The 16626-nt window shown below is 59.1% G+C and overlaps 1 protein-coding gene across 1 annotated transcript; it reads right to left on the bottom strand.

Annotated features, from left to right (window-relative positions):
• Positions 1–575: 575 nt before the first annotated feature.
• Positions 576–10254, bottom strand: LOC134428149 (ectonucleoside triphosphate diphosphohydrolase 8-like). The gene is made up of 9 exons (XM_063174575.1): positions 10132–10254; positions 9051–9168; positions 8455–8605; positions 7185–7344; positions 5958–6191; positions 3730–3987; positions 3009–3119; positions 2018–2155; positions 576–1071 (listed from the first exon to the last, which is right to left on the bottom strand). The coding sequence occupies exons 1-9, from the start codon at positions 10252–10254 to the stop codon at positions 889–891; spliced, it is 1476 nt and encodes a 491-aa protein (XP_063030645.1). The 3' UTR covers positions 576–888.
• Positions 10255–16626: the final 6372 nt, after the last annotated feature.

Here is a 16626-nt window from a genome sequence, read left to right on the forward strand (position 1 = left end):
AAACAACAGCGTGAATCATCCACAGAGCAGCTAAAAACGAGCAGAACCAAAGGCAAAGGCCATGGGCAGGGCAGGACTCACAGCCTGCTGGAGCCTCATCCTGACACCCATGGGGTCCAGGCCTTCTGCTGGTGGGACAGTGCTGTCTGCAGGAAGGCACTGAGGAACATCAATCCCTTTATTCCAGGAGAAAAGGAAGAGGATGAGATGGGTGGTGAGATGTGATGATGACATGACATGCCATAGCACGGTGATGAGATGATGAGATGGACTCTGGAGGGGCCTGGACCACACTTCTGACTGTGGGTGCTCAGTGTTCTTTCTCCAAGACCATGAAAGCCCCAGGCACAGACCCTGCCCAGGGCCAGCTGGGGTCCCACAGAGCACCCTCAGGCTGGCAGAGCTGGCAGGGACCCGCTGGCTCTTGGTGGCCACGCTCAGAGCTGGCATTGCATGGAGCACCCTGGAGAGCATGCCCCATGCCCCACAGCCAGGCTGGCACCAGGGCACTGTCCCATGGCCAGGCTGGCACCAGGGCACTGTCCCACGGCCAGGCTGGCCCTCCACAGCCCCAGGGGTGGGATGGAGCCCTGCCTGTGACACACAGAGCACTGACAGCAGGCACGCAGGCTCAGCTGAGGCTTCTGCAGGCTGATCCCATTGTGTCTCCATGGGAGTGGAGCTCCTCTGGAAACCTCAGAGTGCCTGTCTGCATGTTGGGGGCCAGGCCCACGGAAAAGCAGCCCCCAGTTCTCTGGAGCTGTGGAGGTGACTGCTCACAGCACAGACCCAGGCCTGGCTCCAGCGATGCAGGCAGGAGCAGGGGGACTCCAGCACGGCCCTGCAGCCCCAGCCTGTCCCTGCTGGGCTCCCAAACACGGCCAGGCTCTACACCCACAGCTGCAGGAGCAGGGCAGCGAGCCCCAGGACGAGCGTGAGGATGATGAAGGCGATGGCTGCAGCCCACAGGGACGAGCTGTGGCCCTTCAGCCTGGCTGGAGCTTCGGCCGGGACCATGTTGGTGAGGTTCAGCATGTACCCCAGCGTCCAGCCCACGTCAGCACCCCCGGCCTGCCAGAGAGAGGGCACAGGTCAGTCCTGCCCAGAGAGAGGGGACAGGTCAGCCCTGCCAGAGAGAGGGGACAGGGTCAGTCCTGTCCAGAGAGAGGGGACAGGTCAGCCCTGCCAGAGAGAGGGGGAACAGGGTCAGCCCTGCCCAGAGAGAGGGGACAGGTCAGCCCTGCCAGAGAGAGGGGATGGGGTCAGCCCTGCCCAGAGAGAGGGGATGGGTTCAGCCCTGCCCAGAGAGAGGGGATGGGGTCAGCCCTGCCCAGAGAGAGGGGATGGGGTCAGCCCTGCCCAGAGAGAGGGCACAGGTCAGTCCTGCCCAGAGAGAGGGCACAGGTCAGTCCTGCCCAGAGAGAGGGGACAGGGTCAGCCCTGCCCAGAGAGAGGGGACAGGGTCAGCCCTGCCCAGAGAGAGGGCACAGGTCAGTCCTGCCCAGAGAGAGGGGACAGGGTCAGCCCTGCCAGAGAGAGGGGACAGGTCAGTCCTGCCCAGAGAGAGGGGATGGGGTCAGCCCTGCCAGAGAGAGGGGGAACAGGGTCAGCCCTGCCCAGAGAGAGGGGATGGGGTCAGCCCTGCCAGAGAGAGGGGACAGGTCAGTCCTGCCCAGAGAGAGGGGATGGGGTCAGCCCTGCCCAGAGAGAGGGGACAGGTCAGCCCTGCAGGGGAGCCACCGCTGGCCCAGAGCCACCCACCCATCCTGCTCAGCCCACAGCAGTGCCATGGGGGGCAGGCAGGGCTCTCTGCACCACTGCTCCCCAGGACACCCCAGAGTGGAGCTGGCTCTCCCCAGCACCCCCACACAGGGTCTGGCTGTCCCCGCACCCCAACAAGGGCTGGTTCTCCCTCAGGACCCCAATATGGGCTGGTTCTCCCCCAGCACCCAATGTGGGGCTGGTTCTCCCCCAGGAGCACCTCTGCTCCCCCTCAGGGGCTGGGAGCAGTGCCCACCTTCATCTGGAAGCAGATGTTGCTCCAGCTGCTCTCGTTGAACTTGTAGGCGTGGAGCAGGAGGGTGAGGATGTAGTTGGCGTTGGCGCAGTACCTGGGCAGCCGCTTGGGGCTCTCTGTGGGGTAGCTGGAAGAGAGCTGGGGTGGGGAATATTTGGGGTGAAGGGGAGTTATTGACAGGCACTTTCTGAGCAGAGACAAAGCCCTGAAATGTGCTGCATGAGCAGCAGTGGCTCCACAGTCACGAGCATCCAGGAAGAGACTCCTGGGCTGGGCAGAGATTTTGAACCTCTCTATGCAGAGCAACTCCTTTGGAGAGGATTTACACTCCAAACAGAAACAGAGGCACATATTGCACCTTACTGTGGCTCCTCCTGCCCCAGATTCTCCATCTCAGCCTCTTCATGCAAGGGGCTCCTGCTCCCTGCCCCATGGTGCTGCTGGCACATTTCTGGGCTTATCCACCCCCATGTACTGCCCAGAGGAGCTGTGGCTGCTCCATCCCTGCAAGTGCTCAAGGCCAGATTGGATGGGTTTAGAGCAGCCTGGTCTAGTGGAAGGTGTCCCTGCCCACATCAGGGATGTGGAACAAGATGAGCCTTCCCAACCAAACCAGTCTGGAATTCTATGATTCCAAGATTTGACTTGTCTCTGGCATGGTACCACCAGCTGGCTCTGTTCTCACCATCCTCCATGGCATCCCCATCCCCACCTCCACCTCCACCTCCATCGCCATCCCCATCCCCACCTCCAAGCCCAGCTGCTTGCTGCCCTTGCCTGCCCTGGCTGCCCTTTTCCCAAGGGAGAATGAGCAAGGAGTGGATGCAGGACAGTCCCAGCTCCACACAGAGCTCAGGGTGGCTCTGCTGTGTAGGACACAGCTCAGAACCAGAGAGCCTTGCCCTGGACGGGTCCCCACTGCCTCCCCCCACCCCAGGAGCCCTTTGTTTCTGCATGTCCCACTGTGGCTCCGTGCTGAGGAGCAGCATACATCCTGCCAGCTCCTGCTGCAGAACCCCTCGATGGCCTCTCTGACCGCGGCCAGCGGCTGCCCCTCCGTCAGGTTCAGGAACTTGAAGTTGTAGTAGAAGGCAGAGAAGGCCTGCAAGGCAAGGGACAGAAACAGGGACAGAAACCCTGGTGAGCTGCATGGGGCACCCCCAGCAGCTGCCCGAAGCAGGAGGTGGGATTTTCCTTCACGGGGTTTGTCCCAGCCCAGGTAGTCCCAGGGCATTGCTGTCCCTGTCCCTGTCCCTGTCCCAGCAGGTGCTGGGCTGGGGGTTGGTGCCTGCTGGTGACAGCAGCACAGCCAGCACAGCCAGAGCCTTGCCTGAAGCTGCTGTCTCAACTCCTATGGACAAGCCCTGTTTTATTAACAAATCCCTGGCAGTGCCCAAGGCCCGGTTGGACAGGGCTCAGAGCACCCTGGGACAGTGGGAGCTGTCCCTGCCCAGTGCAGCCGGGGGGGCTCAGGATGAGCTTGAAGATCCCTCCCAGCCCAAACCAGTCTGGGATTCGATGATTCCCGGCACGGTCCCGTTTGGAGGTGTGGCTGGCAAAGGCCCCAGCAGCAATGAATGCCCAGAGTACCCAGCAGTGCCTGGGGAGCCTCTCGCCCTGTCCCGCAGGGAGGTGACAGTGCCAGGGGACAGCGTTGGGGACAGCCCCGCCCGGGGGAGCCTTTGCGAGCAGGGGGGACGGGTTTGCCTTACGATGAAGCGTCCCCGGAGCGGGGGCTGGGGGACACCGTCCAAGGCGCAGTCCTGGCTGTGGCCGCACGCCGAGAGGTTGAGGAGGCTCCTGAGCGCTGCCAGGCAGGCGCTGGCGTTGCCGCTGCCCTCCAGGGTGACCGCGCTGTCCCCCGGGACACCGCCCGTGCAGGGGCTGGCGCGGAGCCACGACAGCGACACCGGCTCCTCGTAGCCCTTGGGGTAGCAGGGGTGCAGGACCCGCGTGCTGGGGAATGACCCCTGAGGACAGCAAAAAGCAGCTGCAGCTCCTCTGGTATGGTAGGAGTCCTAGTAAAATATCTGTATTGGATTTGAATATCTGTGTATAGGCCTTGCCCTGATTAGCCCCGGGTGTTCTTGATGGGCTGCAGCTGCGATGTCCTTAATTGGGCTGCAGCTGTGGCTGGTGAAGATAACTGGGATAAAGGGGGTGAGCTGGCTGGTCAGGGAGAGCCTGACAGGAGTCCTGACTAGGAAGCAGCAGCAAGACGAAGACGAAGAAGAAGACAAAGACGTAGAAGAAGACGAAGAAGAAGAAGAAGAAGAAGACGAAGACGTAGAAGAAGAAGAAGAAGATGTAGAAGAAGATGAAGACGTAGAAGAAGAAGAAGAAGAAGAAGACGTAGAAGAAGACGAAGACGTAGAAGAAGAAGAAGAAGAAGAAGACGAAGAAGACGAAGACGTAGAAGAAGAAGAAGAAGACGAAGACGTAGAAGAAGACGAAGACGTAGAAGAAGAAGAAGAAGAAGAAGAAGACGAAGAAGACGAAGACGTAGAAGAAGAAGAAGAAGAAGACGTAGAAGAAGACGAAGACGTAGAAGAAGAAGAAGAAGAAGAAGACGTAGAAGAAGACGAAGACGTAGAAGAAGAAGAAGAAGAAGAAGACATAGAAGAAGACGAAGACGTAGAAGAAGAAGAAGAAGAAGAAGAAGAAGAAGAAGAAGAAGAAGACTGTGCTGTGAAGAACTGCCCCCAAGAAATATCACTGAAAAGGTATGGGACTTTAGAAATATGATTGCGACAGTATGGGACTCTAGAAATATGAAATACAACAAGATAACAACACTCTGGAGCCTCCTGGCAGCGTGTGCACACAGCCAGTACCTCCCCAAAGCCCAGGCACCACGTTCCCAATTCCTCCTGTCCCTCAGTCCTGGCCCTACTGCCTGTCTCAGCATGAGCCCAGCACTAATTCTCACTCTGCTTTATCTCATTCCCTCTCCCACAGAGGCAGACCAGTTTCAAACACCCAAAATGTCTCTGCCCTGGCCACAAGGTCCTCTTTGGGGATGTGTAAAGCCCTCTCTAGCTTTAGGGAGGCTAAAACTAAAACCAGCTAAAACCTCTAATACCAGCTCTAGCTCTGGTTTTAGCTCCAGCTTTATTCAGGGTCACATATGGGACTTTCCTGGCCATACAGCAAGGGCAAACCCTTCTGGCTCACCAAGGCTGCTCTGCTGGTGAGGTGCAGCTCCATAAAGATGCTCTTCACCTCTGACCTTCCAAAAGATGGCCTGAGAAAGGTCTTCAGCTCACATTTCTCAGGCTGTGAGGTCACAGAGTAGCTGAGGTTCAGGGGAGCTGGAGGCTCCCTGTGATCACCCTCTTGTTAAGGCCTGACCAACTAGAGCAGGCTGCTCAGAGCCTCAACCATCAGGTTCTGAGGATCTCCAGAGACAGTGACTCTACAACATTTCTGGGTCTTATTCCAATATCTGATCATTCCTATTGGGGGAAACTTCCCCTTTGTCTGGTTGGAAACTCAGATGTTCCAGCTTGTGCCCCTTGCCTCTTACTCTGCACTTTGCACCTCTGAGAAAAGCCTGGTCCTGCACTTCTGCACACCCCATGTGAAGCCAGAAAATCCCAAACTGCCCCTTGTGACATTTTCCCCATCCCTGGCAGTGTCCAAGGCTAGGCTGGATGGGGCTTGGAGCAGCCTGGGGTAGTGGAAGGTGTCCCTGCCCATGGAAGGGGGCAGAACAAGGTGATCTTTAAAGTCCCTTCCAACCCAAACCAGCCTGGGATTCCATTATACCCGTGCTCCTCTCCACATCTGCCCTGCCATGCTCCAGGGAGTCTGTCCTTGCTCTCAGTCCTTGCTGATGGCTCTCCAGAAGAGCCCTGCCTGTCCTTACTTTGTGCATTAACAGGTGTGTGTGCTTGGCATTGTTGGCATTGTGACGCTGCAGGGCTCAGCAGCCGCTCACCACAATCAATTCCTGGGCCAGCCGCTTCAGCATCTCGTCCTGCCCGTAGCACAGGTAGCTGTGAGCGTAGATCCTGTACCTGTACCCGTACAGGGTCAGCTCAGAGCCTTCATTCTGGCTCAGGGCTGAACCTTCGGGCATGAAGGTGATTTGGGTGGATGCTCCTCCAAGATCCAGCGCCCCAAAAATGTTGGCTGCCTCCGGACGAAGCCAGGTGTGTGCTTTGGGAGAGTACTGCCAATGAGACCAGGGGAGGAAGAGGAGAACAGAATTCTTATCCCATTGAAGACAACAGGATTTTGTTATTAAATTCAGTGGCCTCTGCATGTAAACCCTTCCACCCTCCCTGCCCAGGCAGCTGGGATAGTGATCAGAGCCACGGCAGAGATGGAACTCTCAGGGGGTCAGCAGGAGCTGACCCTCACTCTCAGGGGGTCAGCAGGAGCTGACCCTCACTCTCAGGTGGTCAGTGGCTGCTGATCCTCACTCTCAGGTGGTCAGCAGGAGCTGACCCTCACTCTCAGGTGGTCAACAGGAGCTGACCCTCACTCTCAGGTGGTCAGCAGGAGCTGACCCTCACTCTCAGGTGGTCAGTGGCTGCTGATCCTCACTCTCAGGGGGTCAGCAGGAGCTGACCCTCACTCTCAGGGGGTCAGTGGCTGCTGACCCTCACTCTCAGGTGGTCAGTAGCTGCTGACCTCACCTGTGGGCTCACCTGGCTCTGAGTCACCACCCCTCCCAGGCCAAAGGGCTGGTGGCAACAGGCTCGGGGACTTGCCCTTGCCGAGGAGGCTGCAGGGCTCTGGGGCAGGAGGAAGGATTTCTATCCAAGAATCCTCCAACAGCCCCCACAGGAGCCCAGCACTGAGCTGTGGCAGGGCTGGGACAGAGCTTTGGTGTGAGCTGCCTTCAGCTGGAGTCTCCCAGCACTGCAGGGAGATGGAGCTTCCCAGGCAGGGACACAGAGCCCAGCTGTGCTGCACTCACCTCCCAGTCCCCGAGAGACCCTCTGTCCACTCACTGTGGAGATCACCCTGAGCTCTCAGCAGACACCCTCATTCCTGAGTCCTCCCTCCTCACTCACTGTGGGCAAACCAGAGGATGTGTCTCCTTCCCTTGGCTCATTCCCAAAAGCTGCCAACCCTGACCTCTCCTGCACTGAGAAAGCTTGAGGAAAATCAGAAAAGCTCTACAAGCAAAGGAGTGGGTGTTGCACCCTTCTCCCACCTTGGTGAAGGAGTCCAGCAGGTAGTTGATGGTGATCCAGCCATAGGCCCCCTCCTCCTCTCCTGTGAGGATCCGAGCCCCTTTGAAAGCCACTGGGTACTCCTGCATGGTTTTAGCAACCTCAGCCAGGACTTGCTCTGCTGCTGAGCTGTTCTGTTCCCTAGGAGGGATGCAAAGGACAGGACACATACCCAACTACAACAGGAAACACAAACAAAGTCTGGTTCTCTCCCAGTTCCACATACTCCCAGGTTTTGCAGCAAGCAGTCTGTCTGAAAGGGTTTCTTGCCACGTGGCTTGTCTGAGCTGCTCATCCGAGGTGAATCCCAGTTGCCTCAGCTTGGCATTGCCAATCTAGGAGCAACAGCAACCCCTCCCCTGCAGTGCAGCCTGATCCTAGTCACCCAGAGCCATCCCAGTCACCCAGAGCCATCCCAGTCACCCTTCCCTGCAGTGCAGCCTGATCCCAGTCACCCAGAGCCATCCCAGTCACCCTTCCCTGCAGTGCAGCCTGATCCCAGTCACCCAGAGCCATCCCAGTCACCCAGAGCCATCCCAGTCACCCTTCCCTGCAGTGCAGCCTGATCCCAGTCACCCAGAGCCATCCCAGTCACCCTTCCCTGCAGTGCAGCCTGATCCCAGTCACCCAGAGCCATCCCAGTCACCCAGAGCCTCCCCCAGTCACCCTTCCCTGCCTGGCTGCTGAGGCTGGAGGGGGTTGTGCTGCCAGAGCTGGGTTTGAGCATCACCCCCTGGCTGTGCCCAGGCTGGTTGCTGACCTCTGGGGTTTTCAGGAAGGTTTCAGGCTGGGTTCAGCCCTCCCAGGGGGGAAGATGTCTCAGGGCTGTTCTTGCTCTCTGAAGTGAGCAACCTTCAGGCTGTGACCCAGGGCACAGAAATAATCTGCAGCCATAAAACCAAGGGCCATGAAATGAAGGCTGCCATTTGAAGAGAGCTAATATGGGCTGGTGAAAGGTGAGGACAGGACCTGCAGCACTTTGTTACCTCCTACCTCTGCCCCACCAGCACCCATCCACCTGGGCAGGTGGCACATCAGCTGGCACCCCAACCCCCTTGTTATTAAGGAATGATGAAGAGCAAACAAAGCAGTGAAAAACATCTCTTGCTTAGAACTGGGACGTCCTGGGGTGTCCCAACAGACATTGCTCAGGACAGTTCAGCCCTCCCTGTGTCCCCACCAAGCTGCCTCTCCTCCCTGTCCTGGCTGTTTGCAGCTCTGTCACTGCTGCCACCCCTGCCCCAGCAGTACCTCAGCAGCCTCATGCCAGCTGTTGCTCCAAGATAAGCTGGGACATCCCTCTGCTTCTCAGCAGGAATAACCTGCAGGGCTTTATCCAAGCACTCCCTTAGGGAATTGCCAGCTTCAGGGGGATTGTTGGCATAGCTTGATATGCCTTGCCCTGAAAAAGAGTCAGGATGGACAGGCAGATGGGAATGGCTTGGGTCAGGGTTGTGGGAACAAGAGGGCACAGGGCAATGAGGCTGTCACCTCTTAGCAATAAAGGTGCTTTTCCAGGGCCCCCTGGTCCCCTGAGGCCAGACTGACTCACACGTCCATTCCCCTCCTGTGTCTCCCTTGCTTTCAGCAGTGTCACTCTGGGTGACACCTTCTCCAGCCAGGACAGCAGCTGGGAGCACTCCAAGGTGGAGGAGCAAAAACTGATTCACCATCAAGATCCAGCCCCCCCAGTGCAGGAGCACCACAGGGTGCTGAGAGCCCAGGGACCCACAGCCAGAGCTCCCTGTGCCCCAGTGCCAGCCCAGGGACAGGGCTGTCCAGCCAGGCAGGCCACCCCTGCCACCATGGAACAGGGCAGGACAGAGCCATGGCAGGGGGATACTGACCCTGCACATCACAGGACAGGGTCTGGCTGACCACTCCAGTGTCGTTCTCCTTGTCCGAATCCCACTGGTACACGAACAGAGAGGTGTGGGATGAGCCTGCATCAAACACCATCCCATACTGCAAGGGAAATCCACACACAATCAAGCTGGGGGAGCAGCAGCAACCAGGCCCTGGCCCCACTGTGGCCCTGCCAGGGCAGTGGGGCCAGAAGATTCCCCCAAACCCCTGTCTGAGCACAGAACCCATCAGCTGTGCCGTGGCCTCAGCCCCCCACAGTGACCAAGGGACTGTCATTCCCTCTCCTGAGGTCTGTGCTGCAATGCCAACCCACACAAACATTTCCTGTTGTTTCCTCATGCTGTTTTGTTTTATTTTCTTTCATGCTCACATACCTTTTGTGTCTGCACTGGCCCCACCTTGGGGCCAGCAGCTCTCCCATCTCTGGGGCTCCCTGCGAGCCCACGGCAGCGCCCAGCCTGGGCAGGGCCTCTCCAGGGGCACTCAGCCCCCTGCCCCTGCCCATAAAGCCTTTTCCCCCAGCCACAGCCCTGCCAGCCCTCCCAGCAGGGTGGGAAGCCATGCCCAGGGCACGGCAGGGGGAGACAGGATGGTTGTGCCATGGTGTGAGGGTAGGGATGGACTGGGGGGAGCTGGCAGGAACAAGGGGCACCCCGAGGTGCCCTGGCAGAGCACAGGGAGCACTGCCCCAAGGTAATCTCCAAACCTGGCACAGCACAGTGGGGATGGGCTCCAGAGGAGCCTTTCCCTTTGACTTTCTTCTGCCTGCACCTCGAAGTGGGGACCAAACCCACCCTGCTACTGCCAGGCAGGTCCTGCCCCCCCTGCCCCTCCAGCCCCATGGAGCAGCTGCTGGCTCAGAGCACCTGCCCAGGGGACTGGGCTCACCAGGGGCTCAGGGACTGCTCTGGGCTCACCAGGGGCTCAGGGACTGCTCTGGGTTCACTGGGGGCTCAGGGACTGCTCTGGGCTCACCAGGGGCTCAGGGACTGCTCTGGGCTCTCCAGGGGCTCAGGGACTGCTCTGGGCTCACCAGGGGCTCAGGGACTGCTCTGGGCTCACCTTGACCGTGGGAGGTAGCGTCACATCTTCAACCCTCACCAGGCTGAGAACCAGGGCGATGATGGAGAGTGCCACCAGTGCCCCGATGATGGCACTGGTGAAGGATTTCTTCCTGGCCAGCATTGGGGGCAGGCTCCTGAAAACCCAGATAGGCAGAAACGTGGCTGGTCCTGCGAGCAACAGTGTCAGTGAGAGCTGTGAGGAGACCACTCCCAAAGCTGACCCTGACTCAAGCCATGCACTCACAACCCTGGGGAATAATCAGATCTTTTCCTGGGAAAAGCACTATGAGGATAAAATACAGGGAGCTGGAGGAAAGAGGGGCTGGTTGCCCCACAGCCTGGCAGAGCCATGATGGGATCACAACAATCTCCTGGGCCTGGGAGGGTGAGAGGAGCCCTGCACAGAGCAGAAGGGAGCACAGGCAGCTGCAGAGCCCTCACTGAGGCACTGCAGCAGGGCAGGCAGGCTGCTGTGTCACCCTGCCCTTCCCAGGTTGCAGGGCTGGGAAGGGCAGCTCACCTGTCTCAGCTCACCAGTCTGTGCCCTGGGGGTCCCTCGGGTCTCTCTGTGCTCCTCCAGTGCAGCAAACCCAGCCTGGACTTGCCTTTATGTCCTCTGGAAGTGGATACTGCTGGAAAATCTCTCCCCCGTTATTTTCTCTGAGGGCTCATCAGCCATAGGTGAAACTCTTGAATATCTGTTGTCCTGTTTGTCTTGCAGGTGTATATTCATGGCCCAGTTTGGCATTGCCTTTATCTTCAGCCAGTTGCTTCCTCCTCCTCCTCATTTGAATGAAGGACAAATCACCGCATTTAACCCTTGTCCCTCTGCTTCTCTGGGCTGTCACAGCCCCTGGTTCTGCTTTCTCTGCTCTCCTCAGCCTTCTCATTCCCATTCCAAGCTCTCTACAAGGTCTGTAAGAGGTGACTGTGGTATTTGCAGCACCCAGAGTGGGAGGTCACTGTGGGTTTTACCTCACTGAGGTGGAAGCTCCCATCAGAGGGGAGGATTGCCCTGCCAGGGCTCTCAGCAGCACGGGCTGGGCAGGGCCTTGGGACAGGCCAAGGCTCCCTCATGGCCCAGCTGGGGCTGTGGCCTCCCCTTCCCTGGGTCTGTCCCAGCCTTGTGCTGCTCCTGGGGGCCCTGCAGAGCCCGAGGAGAGCAGAGGGGCTGGGGAGGACTCAGGAAGGGCTGGGCAGCAGGGATGTGCTGTCCTGGGCCCATGGCTGAGCTGCGTCCTGCTGCTGCATCTCCCTGATAAGAGCCCCGGGCTGAGGCAGGGCCTGCAGGGCCAGAGCAGCCCCAGCTGAGCCCCACGGGCAGGGCTGGCAGGGAAGGGCTGGGCTGGGCAGCTCTGCGGCCCTGGCCCTGCCCAGCACCACGGCTGGGCTGCAGAGGCGCTGCTGTGTGCCTGGCAGTGTCACCATGGCAGTGTCACCCGGGCAGTGACACCCTGGCAGTGTCACCCGGGCAGTGTCACCATGCTGGGTCACCATGGCAGTGTCACCATGGCAGTATCACCGGGGCAGTGTCATCAGGGCAGTGTCACCGTGGCAGTGTCACCCCGGCAGTGTCACCCCGGCAGTGTCACCATGGCAGTGTCACCCTGGCAGTGTCATCAGGGCAGTGTCGTCATCATGGCAGTGACACCATGGCAGGGTCACCCTGGCAATGTCACCTGGGCAGTGTCACCCCGGCAGTGCCACCCCGGCAGTGTCACCATAGCAGTATCACCGGGGCAGTGTCACCCTGGCAGTGTCACCGTGGCAGGGACACCCTGGCAGTGTCGCCCTGGCAGTGTCACCGTGGCAGTGTCACCATGGCGGTGACACCATGACAGTGTCACTGTGGCAGTGTCACCCTGGCAGTGTCACCATGGCAGTGTCACCGTGGCAGTGTCACCCTGGCAGTGTCACCCAGCAGTGTCACCATGGCTTTGTCACCCTGGCAGTGTCGCCCTGGCAGTGTCACCCTGGCAGTGTCACCGTGGCAGTGTCACCCCGGCAGTGTCGCCATAGCAGTATCACCAGGGCAGTGCCACCCTGGCAGTGTCACCGTGGCTGTGTCACCCCGGCAGTGTCACCCTGGCAGTGTCACCCTGGCAGTGTCACCGTGGCAGTGTCACCCCAGCAGTGTCACCATGCTGTGACAGCAGGGCCCCTCACACCTCCGGGCCCTCCCTTTCCCTGCTGCCCCAATCTGGGATCCCCCACCCCTGGGCAAGGGGCAGATTGACGCTCTGAGTTGAGAATGATTTTATTTCTCATCTGTGCAGAGATGGGTGCTGGTGGTGCATCACAGCTGACACACCCTCAGCATGCCAGGTGCCCATTGTTGCACATTTGAAGTGACAGAAATGAGCATTTCCCTACAGCCAACCACAACTGGGGCAGCCATTGGTATTTGCAGTCTCTGCCTCCTTTAAAGAGACCCTGCACAATTCTTTTACTGCTCCTGCTCTGTGGGGAAGGGCTTATGTGAGCAAGGGGTGATCACAGCAGGGATTTCCCTATGCTAATGAGCACTGGAAGCACACAAAGATTTTCTTTGGCTTTGTAATTTGATTTATAGTGTCCTCCTGCTCTTTACTTCTTGGGTCATGGCTCTCAGGTACTGCAGGACTGGTTATTCTCAAGTCTTTTATAAGTTCTTTTGTTTGTCCTGTCCTGCAGTGAATTTTTAATCTTCTCATAGTACTTCATTTCAACAAATCCCCTCTCTGACACTCAGGGAAATGTCCACAGTGCATTTTCCGTAAGTCTCACCATATTTTTGGAAAAACATAGTTGACTCTTAGCTGAAAGAACAAATAAACACAAACTCTTTCATTTTGTGATATGATGGCGTGTCAGCGCAGTGTCTGTGGGCTCGTGGCATGCCAACACTCCCATGGCAGTGTCCTTTGGGGCGGCTCCTGAAGCCCAGAGGGTGCCACCACTCCTGCACTCCCACCTCCACACAACACACAGCCTTTGGATTCACCTGGGTTCAGTGGGAGGGGTGGATGAGTGTCCCTGCTCTGGAAATCCCCTGCTGGCTGCACAGGGCTCTTCTGAGACAGGGGTCCTGTCCCCACCTGGGACAGAGAGGCACCAACCAGCCCTGGCCCCTCATGTGGCACTGCCAGTGGCTGTGTGCACCCAGAGCTGGCCAAAACCTCCAGCTCCAAACCCTAACACAGCATGAGCAACTCTTCACTTTTCCTGTCCCTTTTTGTACTAAAGAAACAGCCCGAGAGGTTTTGGTGAGGGGCTGCTCCCCCTTGCCCATGCTGGCCCCATGTGCAGCTGTGCCAGGTGATGCTGCCCGGGCTGGGCTCTGGCTGTGAGCCACAGACACAGGGATGTGTGAGGAAGGACACAGTTCCAGCTGCCTTGTCCCAGCTGAGGCAAACGGGGCAGTGCTGGGAGGGAAATGCTCTGCAGAGGAGCCCTCATTGCCCTGACCCTCCCCACACCCAGGCCTCAGTTTCCTTCAGGCAGTCCCACCAAAGGGTGTCTCTGCCAAATTCGGGGGCTCAGGGCTCTGTGGTGTCCGAGCAGGACCTGGAAGGGCCGTGGGGGCCTGGCCCCAGGAGCAGCTGCTCTCACGTGGCTCCCCTCAGGTCCTTGGGCACATCAGCCCAGCCCTGTTTGGCTTCAGGGCCGTGCTCTGCTGAGAGTGAAATGTGCTGTTTGCTCCTGACTGAGAGAGGCACCAAGTGTCTCCTTCTGACTTCTGATAGACAAATCTGCTGTGGGGAAGCATGGCTAGAGTACACACACACCCCTGTTTGATCTGCTTTTGACAGGTTTTTATTTGCCTGTGGCCCTTGCAGTGGCTCTGGCACCCACAGGGAGTTGCCAGGCTGGTGTGGGGACTGTGGGGCTCCAACCCAGCCACCGCTGCCAGGCTGGAGGCTGTTTGTGAAATGACATCACCTCCTCTGCCAGCACCTTCCTGGTGCCTTCTCAAAGGAAAGAACCTTGACTCAGGGTTAAAAAAGGGAGTCTCATTTCCCAGAACTCAGTTTCTGCTCTGTGAGGTCACCCCAGTGCCAGGATGGGAGGTGCAGGCGGTGGCTCTGAGCGTGTCCCATGTCCCCAGGGAGCTGCTCCACTTGCTCCTGCCCCGTGTTCCTCTGCCAGGCCTTCCCTGGGTCCTGCTGTGACTTGTCCCAGCACAGACCAGCTCCAGCCCTCCCCTCCACTGATTCCAGCAGGACTGGAGGAGTTTGGGCCATTTGAAGCTTCCCTGCCCGTGGCAGGTTCCAGGGGGGATGGAGGTGCCTTGGGCCGCCCATTCCCAGATGTGTTCTGGGAGCTCCCTCGCCCCCCTGGAGGCTCAGGCCGTGCTGGAGCCCCGTCCCAGTGCATGGAGCCCACCTGGGCTGTGCCAGGCTGTGCTCTGGGCATGGGCACAGCAGCAGCACTGGCTGCTCTCCTGCACTGCACCCTCCCCAGGCTCAGATGGCTCTCCAGGGGCTGCTCCCATCCCTGCAGGGGCAGGGACACACGGCAAGGGTGGCAGCTGGGGCTGGTGCTGCCCCTGTGCCTCAGCAATGCTGCTTTGGCACCCGGGCTGGCTGTGCAGAGGCTCCTTGCCCAGCAGCCAGGGCACAGAGGGGCTCAGGGCTGGGATTTGCAGCAGTCTGGGAAGCTGCACCTCCCTCCCAGGGTACCCACCCAGCCGCAGCAGGGCTCCCCTGGACTGGGAAAGGACTTGGGAAAGGACCCAGCAGCCACAGCAATGAAAACAAACCCAGAGGTGACATTTTCACCTTTGCCAGGGTGCACTGCAGCGTGGGGAAGAGTTCTGGCTGGAACCTGAGGAGTCTCCAGCCCAGGCCAGACACCTCAGCTCACACTGGGCAGGGAATGGGTGTCAGGGTCCCCTCAAGCTGTGTCAGGGGGGATCCAGCAGCATTTCTGCATGGGGGGTGATCCCAGAAAGGATTCTGTGTGGCCACAGGCTGGTGTGCCAGCACTGCACACTGCTGAGTGCCAGGGCAAAGGCCACAACAAGCTTTGTTCCCAGACTTGGTGGCCCTGGGCACAGCAGGTGACTCCTGTGCACTGAACACGAGTGCTGGGAAGGGACATGGGGTGGTCCTGGCTGCCAGAGCTCCCCCCACCCCAGCACCCCAGCAGGGCAGCACAGCCAGGGCCACTGCTCAATGGTGTGCCACCCCTGTGCCACCCCTGTGTCCCCACACCCCAGGGAAGCTGCCTTACCTTGGAGGAGCAGAGCTGGCACACGCCGACCACTGGTTTGTCCCAAGGCAGCAGCAAAGCTGGCAAAGCCCCTTGCAGGTGGGGGTGTGCCCTCGGGGAGATGTCCCCCTGTGTCACACAGCACCCCAGGGCCAGGCTGGTGCTGCTTTGGGTGCAGGGCTGGGCAGCAGCAAAGGGCTCCGTGCTGTGCAGCGAGGCTGAGGGATGTGATCATCTGTTTGATCTTCCTTGGGGCTGATGAGCCCCTTCCTGAGTTTATTAATTAGCTGTGGGAGTGTCCAAAGGCACCATCGGTCCCCAGAGCCACTCTGTGAGTGTCCCCTCCTGACTCAGAGGCTTTGCTGCCTGTCCTGCTCCTCTCCTGTCCCTCACCTGCTGCAGCAGCCACTGACTCCACGCAGCTGCCACCCCACAGCCCCTCCCAGCCCCAGCAGTGACCCTGGGCTGCTGCTGCCACCCCTCTGGGGACAGCAGGGCACACAACACCCCTGGCCTGTGCACTCAGGGTCACTGGGGGCATGTGGCACAACCACAGCTAGAGGGGGATGAGCTCACACTGCTGTGAGTCAGGGGTGACAGGGGCAGGTGCTGCCACCCCCAGGTGAGAGCAGCAGGCGCTGCCACCCCCCAGGTGACATTTGTGTCCTTGGCTCAGAGAGAGGCTCCAAGCAGAATAACCTGAGCACCTGGGGCAGGTGACACAAGCCCTGGGAGCATCCCAACATGGAACAGGAGCTGAAGAGCACCTGTGGGGCAGGTCCAATGCCATCTCAGGGCGTCCAGGAACCACAGACCCTCCTGAGCTGGAGGGACCATCCAGGGCAGCTCCTGGCCCTGCACAGACACCCCAACAGTGCCACCCTGGGTACCCCCGTGACACTGGCACTCCCCACACTGGTCTGCACTCCCACAGGGAATACTGAATTCCTCCTGTTCTCTGGGGGTCTGGGGGCAGTGCTGCAGCCCGAGGTGGGGCTCAGTGGGACCTCCCCTTCAGAACCAGCACCAGCCCTGCACGCTCCTGCCTCCCCACACCCCCAACTCCATGTTTAGGAAATGGAGTGAAACACAAAGAAAAATCATATTCCTATTCAAAAATACACACACCAGTGATGTCAACATGACCTCACAAAACCCTGTCAGAGCAGTGAAGGTGGGAAGTGCTCAGGGAGGTGAGGGGACAGATGGAAATCCATGAGCCAGCTGCTGGGCAGGGCAGGAGTCTGAGCTGTACCTGGAGATCTACAGCAAGCACCCACCCTCCAGGCAGCAGTTTGAG

Source organism: Melospiza melodia, chromosome 22, assembly GCF_035770615.1.
Source record: "Melospiza melodia melodia isolate bMelMel2 chromosome 22, bMelMel2.pri, whole genome shotgun sequence".
Lineage (NCBI taxonomy): Eukaryota > Metazoa > Chordata > Aves > Passeriformes > Passerellidae > Melospiza > Melospiza melodia.

What these genes read in the sequence shown, in the direction of transcription:
- LOC134428149 (XM_063174575.1), bottom strand. Translation starts at nt 10,254, where the DNA reads ATGCTGGCCAGGAAGAAATCCTTCACCAGTGCCATCATCGGGGCACTG. An exon ending in GCTGGCATGAGGCTGCTGAG is followed by an intron (nt 7,345 to 8,454) that starts GTACTGCTGGGG and finishes CATCCCTCCTAG; the next exon opens with GGAACAGAACAGCTCAGCAG. An exon ending in TGCTGGACTCCTTCACCAAG is followed by an intron (nt 6,192 to 7,184) that starts GTGGGAGAAGGG and finishes TCTCATTGGCAG; the next exon opens with TACTCTCCCAAAGCACACAC.